This window comes from Anguilla rostrata, chromosome 13, assembly GCF_018555375.3.
Source record: "Anguilla rostrata isolate EN2019 chromosome 13, ASM1855537v3, whole genome shotgun sequence".
Classification (NCBI taxonomy): Eukaryota; Metazoa; Chordata; class Actinopteri; order Anguilliformes; family Anguillidae; genus Anguilla; species Anguilla rostrata.
This window is the reverse complement of record NC_057945.1, coordinates 19,528,989-19,548,451: the sequence shown is the minus strand read 5'-3', so window position 1 is coordinate 19,548,451 and position 19,463 is coordinate 19,528,989. Positions and strand designations below refer to the sequence as shown.

General features: G+C 42.6%; 1 protein-coding gene across 1 annotated transcript; it reads right to left on the bottom strand.

Annotated features, from left to right (window-relative positions):
- Positions 1-8,974: 8,974 nt before the first annotated feature.
- LOC135237268 (YTH domain-containing family protein 1-like) lies at positions 8,975-18,544 on the bottom strand. The gene is made up of 6 exons (XM_064304203.1): positions 18,135-18,544; positions 17,508-17,532; positions 15,122-15,201; positions 11,785-13,395; positions 10,617-10,661; positions 8,975-10,326 (listed from the first exon to the last, which is right to left on the bottom strand). Exons 1-6 carry the CDS (start codon positions 18,159-18,161, stop codon positions 10,300-10,302), a joined length of 1,815 nt encoding a protein of 604 aa, XP_064160273.1. The 5' UTR covers positions 18,162-18,544; the 3' UTR covers positions 8,975-10,299.
- Between the last annotated feature and the right edge of the window lie 919 nt (positions 18,545-19,463).

Genomic DNA, 19,463 nt, shown 5'->3' with positions numbered 1-19,463 from the left:
CTTCGAATAAGGGAACCAACAAACAACGTCAGACATTAAAAATAAAGTCAAGTACAGCTGCTTTTAAAAGGGACATGGTGGTTCATGCCAGTGTTATTCGGGCTGTTCTTTAAATCTATAATCGGCGTGTGATTCTTATATGAAACTGTTGGGTAGCTTGTCATTATTGCGGTTGTATTCAGTAGCCTGTGTAAAACAAGGTCTCCAGCATAGCACAGGTGCAAGATCATTTCTATTAGCTACATCGCATCATGTTGCGTGCATATCGGCGCAGTGTGTTGGTGCACGAATTGAAGTGTTGTTTTGGCGTACTAATATAAGATAGTAATACATGGTATGATACATACCGTTCGGCCAATCGTTTAATCGAATGCATTGAGGCTATGCGATGCTAAAATAATCACGTGAGTCTAGGTAAGTAAATGTCCCGTGTGGCGAGGTGCAAAACCAGTGACAAGCGAGAATAGGCCAGTGTTTTGTGACGTTAGTCTGCGTTTAGACAGAGCCAGCTTCGTTCGCAGTCACTATTGTGTGTGTGTGTGTGTGTGTGTGAAAGAGAGAGAGAGAGAGAGAGTTTAATGGAAATGGGCCAGAGATTGCGTTTCCGCTCTGCGTGTTCACCGCGGACCTTGATTTAATATACATACAATTAAGGCACGCGGTGAATGCCAAGAGAGGGACTTCAAGAACGTCATTGGAACTCACGTTTGGTCACGAGGAGATCTGTCACATTAATTCTAATCCAGAGTGTTGGATACTGGGCCTAAAAAGTACGGCGATGTTAACCCCGTTAGATCTTATCTCTTGATAAAAACAATAGGCCTTACCTAACTCAACCTCCAATAAAATATACCCACTACCACTACCAATAATGAAAAACAACAATTCTACGCACTTTTACGCACACTACCATTCTACGACGTTGTCTATGTCATACATTTGATGGAAATGTGATGGCGAGCGAGAGTCGCACGGACAGATGCTGAGACAAATTACAGTTGAGTTGTCCTTGATGCCTTCAGGCCTAGTTAGCCATCCTTCCTAGCTTCACAACGAATACGTTTCAATTAAGAGATTCATCTTTAAAGAGAAAGGCCCAGAATGCCGTCCTGTGGCCTCTTTGAATATCTCCTCCTGATTTGTTATGCGCGGCATTTGTACGTTTGCCATCAGTGAACATGTATTGTTTCATTTTATTTACAAGAATTTACAAACTATTGTTTCCTCCTCTGCCAAATGTAGCCGACAGGAACACTGATGTGAAAAATATGACGGACAGAGAAGTGGATGCGAGGAAAATGAAACACTGAAGACAGTAGGCCTATTACACACGAACTACTGTCTGTGCCTATCTCCTATCAGTGTCTCACACACTCAATATTCAGGTATTATAAACACATAGATCGTTTCAGGACTTGTAGACTATTGCGATAAATATGTCCACTGCTGTCATAATTGAAAACGAATATTAAATAGCCTATTATTAAAATAATTAAAAACATAAAAAATAACTGACATCATCTGAGTTGTTTGGAGAAAAAGCAAGCCAAATGGAATATAAGCATTCACGGTTTTGAATAATCTGCCATACCGTAACCTTTTAAATGTTAATGCACGCCACCTAGCGGGACTGTGGGATCACACGGTGTTAAACAGATGATTTCTTTTGAACGCCATTTGTTCCACGGGGTTGTTTAAACGACATGGAGATATTGGTTGAACATCGTTGTGTATATGGCATACGGGGTATTAAATTAGGCCACTATAAAGTGGCAGGTGATCTCATAATTAAAACTCTACTGAAATAGATCAGACCTTGGCAGGCCTACCCACGGAGACCGCCGCAGTTATTTTCATTTTAAATACAGCAAATTACAGCATAGCAAGCAATAACAATAGGCATACTAACCATGTTGTTTACAGGTTCTTAATTGGACTATGTTCTTGGAAAAATAAGTGTCTGGACCGTCCTCCTATTGGTGTTTTCTTTCGTTTATTTAGGTAACAGCCTCATACCCCGTTGCTGGACAGATACACGTGAAGCGAGACGAACAATCCTATAGGCATAGAACTCTTTAAGGCACAATGAACTTCCTTTTGTTCGTAAAATATGCCTACATGAACACATAAAATAGCCGACTTGGTGATCAAGAAGTGCTTTGGTTGCAATAGTCCAAGTAGCCTATGTTTACTTTTTTAAATAATTATTTTTATATAATACCTCGTCTTTATCGCAATTTTTATGTGTGAATAAATACAAATATACACAAGCTTATGGTGCACGACTATAAAACTCGTACTGGGTATGCACGTATGAATAAATACAAATTAAATGTCAGGAACGTTTTTACGCACAAGTAATCTAAATCACATTTTACGCGTGATTTCTCGTGGTCATCTGTGAAATCGATTGCTTTCGTAAAACACACAATTTCCCTCTGGCAAACGTCCAGGTATTTTCCCTGTGTTACTTCACAGGATGACATGAGTGAGGTTACGACTAAATAACTATACCCTACTGAAGTTTATAAAACTGCTCCATTTAGATGTATTTGACAACAGAACTTCCTAATTACAACATCTGGAATGCTAAATTGACACGTATTTATAGTGTTGATAGAAAGACAAATCATTATTCTAAATGAAAGAATCTACAGAACACCAGTCGGGTGATAGGTTAACACGTGACACATATGTACAAAATGCGTTCCATGGTTGCAGTCACAATTAGAATTTCCTGTTCGTTTAATAGGTTTGATCTCGGGCACTAGGTAACGGAGAAAACTGCCTGATTGTGTTTGTCTCATGATGTCTGTATGACGATTTTTCTTCGCTTTACTTGGCTGACAGACAGTGAAAATTGCATCCGTGTAAAATATCGTGGTTGATTATATGTCAGCATCATGTTTGTATGAGAAGTAGATCTACCTCTACAGTGTTGTGACAGAGAAGTTACGCTCCGTGAAAAAATGGAAAATTGACTTGGAGCTGGCCCTCAAATATTTTGCCTTTAATTCTGAGAGGCCGCGCACATCCTTTTTCGCGGGTTAACGCATCACAGAAACTAAATCATTCGAGATAAGAATACCATTAAAAAACACGTTACACTTGATTTCACATAAATAGAGCTGCTTATACCAACTCCTACATGGCAACTCATTATAGGCCGACACTCTACTTGAAAGACTTGACGAACATACACTATATTCAAAGCCGACGGCCAAGCCTCAAGGTGGTAATAGCCTATCTAGGCCTAATGGCCCACGGTCGGACCCATGGTCACTACTTTTAAATATGCTTTTATATGACGCTAGATTTTCACTTTTAATATACAGTTTATACAAGCAAACATTCACTCTTCTGTCAGAACACATACTAACAGTAAATTATTATTCCAGAATACAGTGACCCCATAGATTCCTAATGTATAAGAAGCTCTTAATATTCCATGATTGAGTTTCCGAGCCTGAATACCTCACATGGAAGGTATTCACGCTCGCATTGCTTTTGAAAACCGAATAATTCCTAATGAAAATGTCACTACCTTGGGCTGACAGATTATTATTTGCGCGAGAAGCTTCGCATGATTTGGTCCTGTTTTAAACAATAAAAATGTGCAATAATATTACTCGTGTGGTTCTATTTGACAAGAGTGGTTTTGAGTCGCATTTATTTTCAAGTCCAATTTTCCATTCTCAGTCTCTTGTTTCTTATTTACGTGCTTGTTCGAGACGATGAAAATATTGAAAGTATCCAAATTGCAACCATCAAAAAAAACCTGATATGTTTGATATGTACCGTAAGCATTCTGTTTTTGTTATATCTATTTGCTGTATTAAAAAAAATCTAAATCGTTGATACTGTGCAAGGCAAAACAATTTGGAGTGAAGTATTTGGCAAGACACGAAAAGCAATAGCTACTGCAATGTGTCCAAAATGGAAATGTATATAAACTGAAATGAAACACATGCAATGGTTGTAAATCACAATCACAATTTACATACTGTGTTTTGGCCAGTGTTCATTTACCTCAAAGATTACACTTTTGCACTCCAGTAGGCTCTAATATTTTCATGTGAATTAATTGTTTGACTTCTCAGTGCGCTTGTGAGACTGTACGTCTGACTATGAGAAACTAGGTGGTCCGGCAGTGTGCCTTCCACAAAGTTGAAATGAAGTACATGTACGTAGGTTACATGCTCCCCCCATTGCCAACATGAAGGTGACCTACTTGCCAGTTGGGCAGCCTGGATTCTCCACATCCTGGTTGAAAATAGTGAAACGCGACAGGGACTCCTATCCACTTCTGCTCTGACTTCGGCTGAGGGGGCTAGTCTGCCCAAATGATGTGCACCAGACCTGGTTGACATAGAAACCTGATGTAGAAAAACTATTTATTTGAGAGGTACCAAGCATAACTTGACAAGTAGTGACTTTTCAAAATGTATCCGATAATGATTATGCAACAGAATGAACAAGTCAAAAAGTTATGCCATATGCTGTTTCTAATACTTGATTAAATATACACTGCTGTTGCTCCACACCCTGATCTACATTTCAGCTCATATTCCTGAAATTTCCCATACTGAACCCAAAATAGGTACGACTGTGTCAGATTAGTTCAATACATCATTTAAAATTAATAATTGCATTTCTTGTCATCAAGAAAGATCTGGTGAGGATGAGACACTCTTGTAGAAATGTTGTCAATGTTGAATTGATTCAATGATATGCGTGTATATCAAAAGTAATTAGAACATTGTTCCAACATGAGCTGGCTGTATTCAGAGAACAGGAAAAGTAATTTCGAATTTTTCATTTTGTATGTAAATATTGCACTTGTGGCCTTCATGTAGGAAATCTGCATGTCAGTTTCATAGTTTTCATTAAGAGTTTTGCACATTGGAACTGTTGTGAAAATGAGTGAAAGCAATTGTTATGTAGCATAATAATAATACTGTTATTATTATAACTAGTACTGTATACTACTACTACTAGTAGCAGTAGTAGTAGTAGTAGGGGTGGTAGTAGTAGTAGTATTATTAGTAATGGTATTTATTATGAAATAGAGTTGCTATGATAAAAACAGAATAAAAAAATGGATACAGTGATTATTTTTATCGGACGCTACCATTATTAAAATAGAGGTGCAAACCACAAAATACACTGGAACTGTTCATGATCATGTGTGTAAGTAAATCTACAACAAAGTTAAAAGGGAAACGTTTAGGGAAACGTCTGGAAGATAAGTATTCTTAAATAATGATCTTTTTCAGTTTGCAATTACTGAGTAAAACATAAAAAGACTATACAATTTACCAGGAACCAACGTGGAGCACTTTCGATAATATGTTTACGGATTTTTTCACCTCAGATGTACGAAGTGCTTGAGTGCTAGAACATTGTGCTGTCGTGGGACAGACTATATATTGAAGTCAACCACGTATTTGGGCCGTGGTTCGGTAGCAGTGGAAATTTGACAACACGACTGTTCATTTGTAGTGTCGACTGTTGTTTGCAATTGTTTTTTCCCCGTTTTGCTTATAATTAGTTGTTCTGCGTGAGGATCAAAAGGGTAGACATTTGGGAAGGGGGTTTATTTGCGAACGCGTGGCTGGGAATGACTGGTCACCACTAATAAATTACCCCATTTAGCAAAAAAAAAAAAAAAAAAAGAAGCGAAATCGTACCCGTAATTCTGTTCAAAGCAGATTCCGGGTGAGATCAGTATTGCCTTGCAGCTTCAGGCAAAATCCCAGAGGCCCGCGGACACGTGAAAAGTAAGGACCCCGTGTTGAGGGTTTCAGGCGAGTGGTGTGACAACGGAGGTAGCTTCGGGTTTTCTCACCGTGCTTACAAAACCAATAATTATTTAATGCTCACCAGTTTAGCGCCATCAAAGTGCAGCGCAGAGGCTAGCAGCATTTTAACCAAAACAAGTTTATCGACAATTTTCAGTGACGAAATTCACCATCCACATTTTCTAATTGCTCATATTGTAAATGCTTAATCAGAGTCACGATCTGATTTATAATCACAAGTGGTGACAGTACCGGTCACTACTACAACGGAGCGAAATAAGATTTTCTAGATTACGTTATGATTACACATACTGTAGGCTATCATTTTAAAAGCAGGATGACCACGTGATTTCTGGAAGCCCCATAATATGTTTGCGTTTTTAATGCAAACAATGTGCGCCATCATTACGAATAGTAGCTGGTTTCGTTTGCTTTAAAGCAGTTCAAAGTACAAAGCTAAGGCAGCCTAAAGTAGTCAAGCCTACATTTTATGCAGACAATGTTCAGGAACCAGGAACTGACTTTCTAAAATGCAAATACGAACGTCGGCGTGTGTTGTTCGAGTACAAAATCTATCCGTTTGAACTAAAGATTGTTTGTGATATTTGCCTCGTCCTATCTCCATCTCTTAATCATGGAATTTATTTTTTCCAGCTAGGTTACCGCCGGCTTGCCATATCTTTTCGTCTTGGAGACCAGGCTTTGTATCAATACGGATCCAGAACCTCGGACAGCGCTCATCAATAAGCCGTCCCCGTTACGTCAACACCATGTGATCAATAGACCACACGTGAGAAGTCCAATTCTACAAACGTATAGCTACTTTTGATAGTCCACCGATCTTCTATATTCAATAGGAACCGCAAAATAAATATTTTAACAACCGTCTATTAGGGAAAACACTGCCTGTACAGAAGAAGGGGTGTGTCTTTAATATACACCTCAAAGTCCTCGACAACTGAATTCTGACAAGTAAAGGCTGCCTTTTAAACATATGGCCAGGGATAGCAGATGAAAACTAGCCTTTCAGGCTAACTCTGGCTCATTTACAGTTTGACTGTTGATTGGTGTGCATTGTCCCTGAAAAATAAACCAATAAAAAAAATAAAAGGAAAAATTGAAGATTCTCAAGTACTCAACTGAAAGATCGGTAAGCAGTGGAAGGATGTTTGGCCAGTGTGGAAAAAATTCTCATAAAAGAAATTCTGGTTCATTCTGGTTATAAAGTTTGAATCCAAGTTGGGCAACCTGTGAACATCACAATATAGATTTAATAAAAAATATTTTGAAAATATCCCAGGCATGCTACTTTAATTTGAGGCTGAAACTTAGATTTTTTCACATGCTTATAGATTCAAAGCACATTAGTCACGGTTTCATTTCCTGGCTGAACAGATAAAAGGACACACATTGCTTCTCAATGGCTACCAGTAGCTTGTAGGGTAAATTTTACTTTACAAGCCAACGTTTTACATATGAATCAATATGTGCTTTGGCCCTGACTACATGTTTGAGTGTTAATACCCTTACAGTACCTACGGTGTGCTTTGTAGTTCGTGGTAAGTGAGCTGCAAGAGGCCCATGTTTTCATTAAGACTTACAGCTGAGTCAAAGATTTTAGATAAAATGAAACTATGACATTTGACCTCAACAGCTGAAACTCTGACAAGGTCAGCGGTAACGGTGAGAACAATATTTGCTTAAAACACAATTACAATCCAGGAAACAGACAGGTGTAAGACACTGGATACAGCAAACTGTTCATGCTCGTCTCTGTGTGAATGTCCCATTTAACACTGTGACATGAAAATCAGCAGGGTCCTGGGCTACAATCAGGTGAGCACGGCACATTTAAATCGCTACCCATGCGGAATTAGTGCAGTTCGCACAGACCAGAAACTAAGATGGTGATGGACAGTTAGATGCAAAAAACGGTAACCCTGGAAACAGTACCCAGCTTAAATAATCAAAATTAAAAAGTGAGCATCCCCCGTTGGCTGCCAACTATACATACAGCATTACCACAAAAGGACAGTCAGTTTTTCAGCCAGCTTTCAGGAAGACTTCCTCCCGCATGTGGAGCTCTCCAGCCCTGTGAAGAGTGCGGCCCTGTGAGCCCTGGACTGTGTGGCGTTACCACCAGAGCCTCACAGATATGAACCAATCCTAGTGCTATAAACAGTGTAGGCCCGCCCACTTTGCACACAAGCCCGACGCATTGAGCTCAGAAACTCCACCCATTAAGGGCATCACAAACACTCATTCTCCCTGTGGCCACAGCCAGTGGTAAATATTTAAGACGTTTACACACACACACACACACATATATATATATATATATATATATACACACACACACACACACACACACACACACACACCTGGTCAAAAGTTTTAGTACACCCACAATTTTCAATCAATCAGACATAAAAAATGAAAGGAAAAGCCTTTTATTTAAAAAAAAAAAAAAAAAAAAAAATGATCCAAATCTTAGATTCATCAAAATAGCCACCTTTTCCAACAATAACTACTGAGAATATTTATACCATTTTGTTTCTACAATGACAATCACATGGTTCTTAAAGTTCACACCAACACTGCTATAGAAGCTTGTTCGATAATGGAAAGAATTTGTTCAGCTGTTTATTTAGACAAATGTGGCTTTTTAATGGACTCCAAAGTTTAGGTCACTATTCTATGAAGTAAAACCATCTTTTTCATTTCTATTGCTTCTTACCTTGTGACTATTAATTTCTTACCATGTGCCATTCAATGTTATTTACATAAGTTAAACTGCTTAAATAGTTAAAAAAAAAAACAAAACAAGTAATGTGTACTCAAGAGTACTAAAAAACAAGTGTACTAAAACTTTTGACCGGTAGAGTGTGTATGTGCGTATATATATATGAATACACACACACAAGCACATGCGCGTGCACACACACACAGTAGTAATGCTGCAGTAATAAAAATTGTTTTGTTCTAACAAGGAATATACCTTTTGATGTTAAAAATATAGATAAAACAATTTCAGCTACATTTGGTGTTTCCAATAAGGACTGTTTTAGCTACACTTCAAATGCACACAGATGCAAACACTCAGACGCAGACGCAGACATACACAGACACAAACACACACACACACACACAGTTCAAATAATGACACACAAAAAAATCGTTATTTCGTTCTTGTTTTTCTTACTCTGGACAGTAAATCAGTAACATTAATTTCAGGTTACACATTTTTGAGGCTTTCTCTCTTACTATATGTTCCTACATTAAAGCTTAGCATTACTGAGGACAAAAAAAAAAACAAAAACAAACAAAAATGATCAAGCAGACAGAGAAAGAAGGTTAAGTGACTTGCAACTCAAAAAAGTGATTTCCAAATGTTATAAACAATTCACTCCAATGTTGCAATTACATCATCACATCGTTCTAATTTAACAAAAAAAAACCAAACAAAAAAAAAAATCACGTTTTCTCATTGATTTTTTAAAAAAGCAGTGAGTGCTACACTTTTTTCTCAGACTGGCTTAAACACAGGAACAGACATCCTGCTGGAAAATATGGAACAGTTACGGTTACGTCATCATCATTTAAAAAAACAAAACAAAACAAGAAAAAAAACACAATTGAGTTGTATTGTTAAGATCCAAAGCAGACCTCAAACATGACCGCATTCTCACCCAAAGGGCAGAGAAAAACTGAAACTGAAAATACAGTTATCAATGACAGCCTCTTTCCCTGATTCTCTAGTACTGTTATAGTTTAAGTAAAGATTATTCTATTTCCCCGTGTCATTTCAAAATAATTATTATTAAGGCTCCAAAAAAGAAAGAAGGAAAAAAAAGAACAATAATAGCACATGTTTTCTGAATTGACTCTTTTCTTAAAGTTGTCACAACAGTAATATGCCAAGAAATACATAATTCAAAAAATATAGTTTTACATCAAAATTTTGTCATAGGTCATTCCATCTGTCATTGTCCTGTTCTAGCCCAACTGCCTAAGCATCTTCAGCAGGGTCGTACCGCCGACCCCCATAACACTACCACACTGCCATCTACTGGTCAAAAAAGGCTAGAACACATCCGGGTTTTTTTTGTTGATTGTACAAAATAGTAACTGGCCAGGAGTAATTACAGGTGCAGCAGAACCCTGATTACATTTCAAATTATATTAAAAATAAAGAGGGGTGAAGGGAGGGCATATTGACACAAGTCTGACTAAAAGGCAGGAGAAACAGAAATAAAAAGGGGGAGGGAGGGAGAACACAAATGGCTGAAGCTACTTGATATATGAACCTGCTTTGTCCCTGCACAGCTCAAGTACCTGCGGCACAAAGCAGAGTTCTCGACGCTGGCCCGAGTCACCAGAATTAAATAGAAGAAAAAAAAAAAGATTCATTTTTCCATTTCATTTTTCTTTTTCCTTGTTTTAAATTTCAAAATGTCAGTCCTATTATAACTGTTGACTGAGCCAAGTGTACAGTCTTCTATTGTTTACTTCGATTTTGGCGTTCCTGTGACGGGAGAAGAGAAGGGGGGGGGGGGGTGGTTAGCAACCGCTCACAGACAGACACCAGTGCATTCTATTGCAGGTCTTTGCGCTGCAACGGACCCACGGCAACGGCGGCAGTAATAACGTGATGGTCCTGATGTTGCCATGACCACAGCAACCTTCTCCCCATGCAGCCTCCCCTCCCCGCGTGATCACTGACACTCGCGCACGCTCATTCGCAGGCGTGCACACACACGCTCACACACACGCTCACACACTTCCACGGGCACTTCGGGGGCTCTGGTACAGTACCTGGTCAAGTCGAGACCGGTTCTGGATGGGCGCAGGTTCAAAGTTCTGTGAAATCAAATGGACACAGTCAGTCAGAGAGTGAGAGAAAGACAGAGAGAGAGAGGCTAACTAACACTCATGAGTTTTACATTAAATACAATTACACAGATTGACAGATAAACAACAGCAATAAGGGATGTGAGGAATACTGGAACTTCTGACCAGCCCAAAACTCATTTCACTCCTAAAGAAACTACACAACCACAAAATACATAGTAAATATACAAGGTACAACAAATCAAACAAGGGACTAAAAATGTATATTTACTTGATAGAACAAGGGATGCACAGATGTGTATTGATGACATAACCCAAGGTATATGAGGTAATAATGGATGCTACTGCAGTAGGTACAGATGAATACGGTATCATTTGGAGAGGCATCCTTAGCAGCTGGTACAGGGGACTTGGAAATGAACGCCTGGAGTTAACACTCACAGCCCTGACTCAGAGAAGAGCCGAGAGACTGAAAAGGGCACACCAACCCCAGCTGCAGGGCTGGGCTGCTGCTCAACAGGCTGGCTAAAGCCTGGGACCAATCAGACGGAGGCAGAGCCCAGACTGCCCAATCACAGAGTTTTAATCTGTCCCTGCAGCATGCAGATGTGTCTCTGTGCTGGGAGACACAGAGAAAACAGAAAACGCGTCTCTGCTCCAGGAGACTTTACAGAGAAAAGTCAACTGACCTCACAACACTGGAAAACGCAGGCCTTTACATCCCACTGAGAGTAAGAAAACCCACGGAGAGATACATTACAAAAACAAACATTAGAGATGTTTGAAGCACACTACTACACCAGCTGTGCAGAAGCAGTTTCACAAAAACAGTATGCAACTGGTGTGTCCACACGTATGTGCAAGTACATGCATGTATTGATTCACTAGTGCGCGTATGTGCGTTGAGTGGCGTGCCTGCCTGGGTGCATATGTGTGTGTATTCTTTGTGCACATATACATGCTTGCGTGTATGTGTATACGCAAGTATGCATGTATGCCTGTGCGCGTCTGTATTTGTACGTGCGTTCGTCTGCAGGTGTGTGTGTGTGCACGTGCACGTGCGGGTGTGCCTGCATTTATACATATGCCGGTTTGCAGACGTGTGCACGTGCGGGTTTCGGAGCAGGGTTACCTTGCGCACCACCTCCTCCTCCTCCTGCCGCTTCTCGTAGTGGGAGAAGTCGTCGAAGATGGAGGTGGTGTGCTTGTAGGTGGCGATGATCTTCAGCACCTGCTTGGCCTTCTCCAGCGGCACCTCCTGCGTGTCCCGTGAGTTGGTGACGGGCTTGTTGTCGTTGTTCTCCAGGCGGATGTGCCTCAGCTGGCTGTTGGGCACGTCCTTCACAAACAGCCAGTTGACGTCGAACTTGCCCTTCCACTTGTCCTGGGACCAGACGCCGGCGCTGGTGCCGTAGTCCACGGGCGAGCGCATCTCGGCCACGCCGCAGAAGTGCCCGCTGCCGTTCACGCTGAACAGCAGGTACACCGGGCCCTTGGTCGCCATGGCGCGGAAGGCGGCGTCCAGGCGCTTGTTGCCGTGCTCCGTGCTGCACCAGATGGAGTACTTGATGGAGCGGTGGATGTCGTCTTCGGAGTAGCTCTTGATGATGAAGACGCGGCCGGTGCGCAGGTTCCAGTCAAAGTCCTTTGGGTTGTAGCTGTGCGCCGCCCGCAGCTTTTCCAGCACTGGGTGGGACTCCGCCCCTCCAGGCCCCGCCCCCACCCCGCCGGGTCCCGCCCCTGGGGGGCCACCTCCGCCAGAGGAAGAGGAGCCTCCGCCACCCCCGTCGACGGCCCCTCCCTGCCCGTAACCGAGGTTACGGTTGCGGGGGGCAACCCAGCGGGTTTGCGGAGGTGGGGCCTGGGCGTGGTTCTGGTAGGGGTTGTGAAGGGGCTGGGCCTGGTGGGGTGGGGCCTGCAGGGAGAGCTGCTGTTGCGCCAGGGACTGCGGCGACTGCAGGGGGGGCGGGGCCTGCTGGGGCGGGGGGAGAGGGTGGGTGTGGCCATGAGGGTGGGGGAGGGGTTGGTGGGAAGGGGGCGGTTTTGAGGCAGGGCCCTTGTTGTCCCAGGTGCCAATGTCCATGTTGTGTTTGATCGGCGGGGGTGGGAGAGCCCCACCTGGGAGGGGCATGCCAGGCTTGGTCTTAACCTTCAGCTGCGGCTTGGCGGGTTTGCTGGCGATGGCCGCCCAGGACGCCGGCTTGGGCGGCGGCATGCCGATGGGCGCCCCGCCGTTTCCCGCTGCCCCGCCGATCATGGAGCCCACGGCCTTGACACCCGACCCCGCCAGTTCGCCCCCGATCTTCAGCCCCACCATGCCCTGCTCCAGGCTGTTCATCCCAGGGGCCTTACTCATGGTTTCGCTGTGGAAACCAGTCTGCCCGTCCACCAGGGTGCCCCCCAGGGAGCTGGGCGGGTAGCTGTAGCTGCCCCCGTACGCTGAGCTCTGAGTCTGCTGTCCCTGGGAGCCGCTGGTGCCCCAGGCCGAGAAGGCCGGGTTCTCAGGGAAGAAGTTGAACCTGTGCTGGTAGATGTTACTCCCCAGTCCCCCAGGCTGCCCGAAAACCGTATCGTGCATAAAATGGTGGTCCCCATTGCTGAGGGGTGCGTAGGGGGTCAGGTAGGGGATCGGTGGGTCCCCGCCCGTGGACCAGGGTGCCTCGCTCAGGGGGTAGGGGAAGCCGATAGAGGGGGGATAGTAGCTTGACATGTAGGGGTCCGTCATGGACTGGTAGCTGTTGTTCTAGAAGATAAAAGACATTTTATTTCAGAGTTGCTGTCTTATATAACCCGCAAACACAAACAAAATGCAATGCAGAGTGGTAGGAGACCCCTTCTAAAGAAGGGACCGCAAACTCCAGTCCAGGGTTTGCAGGTTTATGAGTTTTTTCCTTTCAATTAGCAGCTCCTTTAGGCCTTGGAAACACGGCATGTGCCCAAACACTGACAAGACATAAGCTTCAGAGCTGAAACACACTGAAAACCAGCAGAGAATGAACCATTCCCGAGACTGCAGTTAAACCAGTAGACTCAGCAGGCTTTCTGGATTTAAGTTAGACACTGTGGCAGTCCAGTATTGAAATTTCAGATCCATTTTCTTTAGGAAACCTATTGATAAGCTTCTCTTGAAAAAGTATGAAGAAGGGCAACCAAACCGGTTCCAGGTATGAGGGGTAAAACTTACAAGAAGCTTAAGCTATTCAGGTTGAGCACAGAAGACTACATTAACAAAGTTACGATAAATACAAACTAAAAAGTAACAAAATTAAAACGTTTGGAAGAATATTCTCCTCAGGGAGTTGAATCCCAGGCCTGAAATGACACAATGCTGGATATGACCATATGCTGTCAGTCTCTAGCCAAGGTGCCCTAGGCCTGCCCTGACCATGCCTACAGCACATTGGCACTGCTAACGGCTCAGATTAGCCACCAGTTACACAGCATTATCTATCCCACCGCAAATACCTCATCAGAAATTCATCAGGCCTTTCCTGCCGTTAAATGTCTCTGTATGAGAGCAGGTGGGCAGAGTTAAGAGGATCTGGTCTACAAGGGATCATCTCACAACTCCTCTCTTTATTCCTTAAAGCACAACTGGAGCGGGGTCAATAACTTGGCGTCATGGGACGACGGATCAATCCTCACTCCAGCTGTAAGGACCCATGGATCAGTACGGCAACCTCCGGCCCCCCCCCCCTCAGGGGGAGTTCATGCTACAGCAGTGGCATAAATAATGAGGAGGAAAACAGAGAGAAGTACCAGCAGGGCTCATTGACAACCTCTGCACAGAGCAAGGGCTTCCCTGTAAGCCATAGCATCAGAGCCAGGTTATTGAGCTATTAGCATCATTTAACCGGATGACTGCCCGAAATCATTAAACCAATATACAAAATACAAAGTGACTTCTGAGCTTTCTACATTTGCGGCTAATAAAATCTCACGAATATGAAACTAGATCTTATATGTGGGACCACACCTACATCTTCATCTGGTGACATCGCAGGACATGAGAGCGAGAAAGAGAGGGAATGGACAGGTTGTTTCCTGAACAGATCTGCTCCAAAGCCCCACAAAATTTAGACACAATTCACCGTTCAATAAAACACCAGCAGCCTGAGAGATGGAGCCAATCACCACATGCCATGGCAGTCAACTTCCTTGTCCTGACAACCTGCCACGACCCAACCGCAGACCAGAGGTCTGGCTATCTGAATGCAGCAAGAAGGTCCAAAGTTACAGGGTGCTAGCTAGCTAGCTATGCGGATGCTGTGGTATCGTTTGAACCCTGGGCCAGAGAAATCACCAACCACACATTAACAGACAGTGTAAAAAACCCACAAATGAGCAGGGTCCAACTAGACAAGATTTTTAATTAAACAGGGAGTAATGTCAATCAAAACTGAAACAAACATCATTAAGTCATATAACGGCCACCACACCCCACACCCCCTTGCTTCCACCCCACTCACCTGGTTGGACTGGCTGGTGAGGTAGGGCTCAAAATCATTGTCATGGACAGTTTCCTTCTGGTGAAGTGAACCATTTTGCACTGGGTGAGGAAAGGTTGTATGAACATATGATTATTCAACGTCATTAAAACCTCTACAAGAACACACACAAGGGTAATCACCAAAAGACCTTGCCTTAAAGAGTCAGTATTGCAGGAGGAGGGGTCATACTTGAGTGTGAAACACTCCAACAAAACAAAACCAATATACCATCCAATGCCATAGATCTGATGAATGACTAAGCAAATGGATCACATATTCCAACATAGCATCTTTACTGAAAGATGAAGAGCCTGCTGGTTTAAAAAAAAAAATTCACTGCTCCCAGGTGGAGAGAAATTCAAATGAAGAATACTGCAAAGGGTTTTTTTCATAAGTATCAACAAAACACAGAGCCGCCATTATCCATTATTGTGATCACATCCGCTAATGCATTATTCGCTTTGCCAGTGCAGACATAGCCACAGCTAATGAATACACGTACAAACACCAAATAGTACATTTGTTAGCATACAGAATCTCTCCTGCTCTGATTGGCGAAGACATCTTTGCATGGCCAATAGGAATGGGGGGGGCACATTTGACACTGACCCATGCACTGGTATGAATACAGCATGCAGAGGGGCATCAGTTCACAGCAGAACACTGGGCAGATCAATTAATTTACACGTTGCCTGGATAGACTAATAACTAAGAGTTGACCCATCCATGTAATATGAAGATCAGAAAGGTCTGCACAGAGACTGCTCTGAAATGACTTTTGAGCACAAAATTCTCACTGCTGGCAGAAACAGCCCTGAAAGTGCAGAGATGTCACAGTTTTCACCTGGAAGTGACAACAGTTCTGCCTGTAACCACAAAGTGACATCAATGAGCTGTATTGCAGGACCACGATTGCAAAAATAGGGCAAGGACAGGTCTGTGCAGGGTTTCTATTACCCTGTCCATAATAAGGAAGATAATCTGATTTACTATGGCCACACACACACCAGCTCTGGTTCTTATGGTATCTGAACATGTGCATGATTGTATGTTAAATGTTTAATGTGATACTTCAAAATGAATGTGTGTACACAACACATGAAACTTCCTTTCCATGCCAAAAACCCATCACTCACTCAGTTATGCTAAACTAAAGCTACTGTAGTTAGTTGCATCGGTACAACCATATTAACTAAAAAGAAAAGAGACTTCCAAAAAACATCCTTGTGGCTGTCTGTATTGCTCAAAACAAAAGTGACCTTCTCTCCACGTAATTAGGAGAGGTGAAGGAGCGATAAAACCACAAAAATCACAAGTGCTGCAATGCAACAACTTCTGCCTGTGTTGCATTTTAATGAGCACCTGCCAGCAACACACACTGGTTTGTATGCGCGGGCGAATTATATATCGGTGCGTTTCATATCTGACAATGAAAGAAATTAATCCGTAACTTCTCCAGTGACATGTCATAGCTGAGCAGAGATGCCTCAACTTGGAAAACAAACCTGTAATTTGTAGACCGATTAAAACAAACGTACACAAAAATGCCACCAGACTGTGTTTCAGTGTCATATAACCTAGTGCTATAGATGCTCCCCACACATTGCTAAGAAATTCAGCCCCAAAGGAAAACCTAGAGTTCACAGCAATAATACTTCATTTTGTTTTCGCAAAATGCAAATGTAATATTATCAAAAATAGCACAATGATACATAAATAAGCGCCAAAAAACTAATTTACTCCGAAACAACAATTCCATCAAATAAGAAAACAATTCTGAAAACCGTCAGCGGTATATTGCGCAGATAAAAGCTATGACATTAAAGCAGGACCGTGAGCAATATGTGAATTGCACTTGGTGAACCCGGGCTTCACGCATGTTACTAGCTAATGTTAGGCATAGCAACGTCATGCTAAATATAGCTTAGAAAAACTGTTTAACTATAGAATAATCAAGTAAGCGTGTTTAACTGCGCAGGAACTGTAAAATTATCAGGTGATCAGATTGTAACAAAAGCAGTTGGCTAGCTGCACGCAATCTTTTCATGAGTCGTGAGAGTGGCACTTTGGCCTTGTTGACAACGTTTAGCTCGCTATCAGGTTCGCTAATGTTAGCTAGCTGGGTCGTGAAATGTAGCTTGCTGGCTAGCTAACGTTTGCTGGACATAGTCCAGATATTCCACGCGTATTCCCGTTATATGCTGTATCCCACATTTCACCGTGATCTTCCGCGGGAGGAAAACCACATGTGTGTCAGACGACCCCCCCCCCCCCATAATTATAAGTTAGCGAGCTAGCAGGATGCATTTCTAGATGGCCATGCAGCTTGCTAGCTAGACACAAAATAGTGTACCGTTTCTCTCACCTTTAGAGTCTTGTCCTTTTGGTCTCTTCATTTCCATGTATAAACGGATAACATGCAAAAGAGAGACATGTAACTAGCAACACATTACACCATTATCGAAAACCCCCTCCCCGCACCAAACAGGAAGGGAAGGTACGGTTCCCGTTGGACTAGGACTAGTTTATGATAGGCAAGTTAGTTAGCAAATAGCTAGCTAGCTAACTGTAACAAGCTGCATTACCACCACTAAATCACAGAGATTGGTAGCTAGCTATCGTTAGCTGGATGGCTAAATCCAAAGTAGCTACTACAGCTAGTTGGATTCTCGTAAATGACTGAGCCAATCTTTAAAAAAACCTCCCCCACAGCATAGCTCTCTAAGCTAGTTAGCTAAACACATATTGCATTTGATGGCTAACGTTAGCTTACGCGAATATAGCAATATTTGGCCACTGTAACGCGTTATTCGTGTCACGTTCGAACATCAAATATATAGCTAGCTAGCTAGCTAGCTAACGTGAACATTGGAAGGCTAAAGCTAGCTCCCCTCTATTCTTACAACTAGCTTGCTGGATGCAAATTCCATTTCCTTGCTGCGAAGGCCTTCGAAACAGAAGAACATGGCCCGGCATTTCCCGTCCTGCCTACCTGAGGGTCAATACTTGTGGCAGACATAACGTTAATTCATTAAACAAGCCCCGGGATTCGATTGGAGCCTTTTACTCAATGTCTTTCCAAGCACCGCGTTTCCTCTTCAGTTTAGCACAGTAGCTGGCCAGCTATATTTTTTCCACACAGCACGTACACCCAGCAGCACAGTCCCGCGGCTCAATTCTGTTTGTCCTGTTCGCACAGTTTACACTTGGGCCGCCTTCAAGACAGTGCGGGTGGTCTCTGAAACGTCCACAGTTCAAAACTGTACACAATTTCGTTCCACGGTAGGTTCTTAGCCGTTTTTTCGTCACTCCTAAAAATCTCCAGTTATTGTGAAGCCCAGTCCACTTCCCCCCAATGGCAGCTTCATCCGGGGTCTGAGCAGAGGGGATTGACGTCACCGACACCGGTTTCTTTCGGGAGGTGGCCATGCGGAGCCAAGGATTGGATTGTATTGAGGTGGTGGCAATAGTAGCAATGTAACGTAAATTCAAACGATTAGTATTCGTAATATTATTCGCCTTGTGAGCAAGCCAGAATTATATTTCAAGTTACAGATGTTCCATAATTGCTTTCAGAGTTCCCCCGCATGCTATGTTAAAGTGTAGGCCCATTTTAACCTTAAACAGCCAAACAAGTGAAGTAGGCTATACTTTGTGTTGGTAGCCTACTGTACCAACTACAATACTTTTTTTGCGCACGATCCACAAGGTCTGTGACTCTATGAAGGATGAAAATTTGTAGCCAACTGAACTGACCCAATTACATTTACTTTTAGGAATTTAGCAGACTCTCTTATCTTTGTATTATGTTCACATTAATGCACTACATTTAGGATTTTTTTTCCCAGGAAAATGCTTATGTTGTATGTCTTGGTTGTGTTATGGCCTATGTTAAAATTTTATAATTGGCCATTCTTATTTTAATTCCTGAATTATATTTATAGCTAATAGGCACCAGCACCCCCACAACCCTGCCCAGGATAAGCGGATGTAGATAATGGATGGATATTTGTAGCTACTAGTTTTTCTTTCCAAAAGAAAGGGGTGGGGTGGGGACCCAACAATAATTTTGCAGCAGGGCCCATGACAAATTTTTTTTTTACACCACTGCCAGGGAGGTGATTAATGGGATGATGTAAGAAGTGATGGACTAGATGACATATGAGGTATCAGGTTGAGGGCACAGGTGGGTGGACGAGTAGAGAGCATTACATTTTTACATTACATTTATTTGGCAGATGCTTTTATCCAAAGCGACGTACAAAAAGAGCATTTCATGGTCATAGACAACTGCTAAACACAGGTTCAGTAAGGTACAATA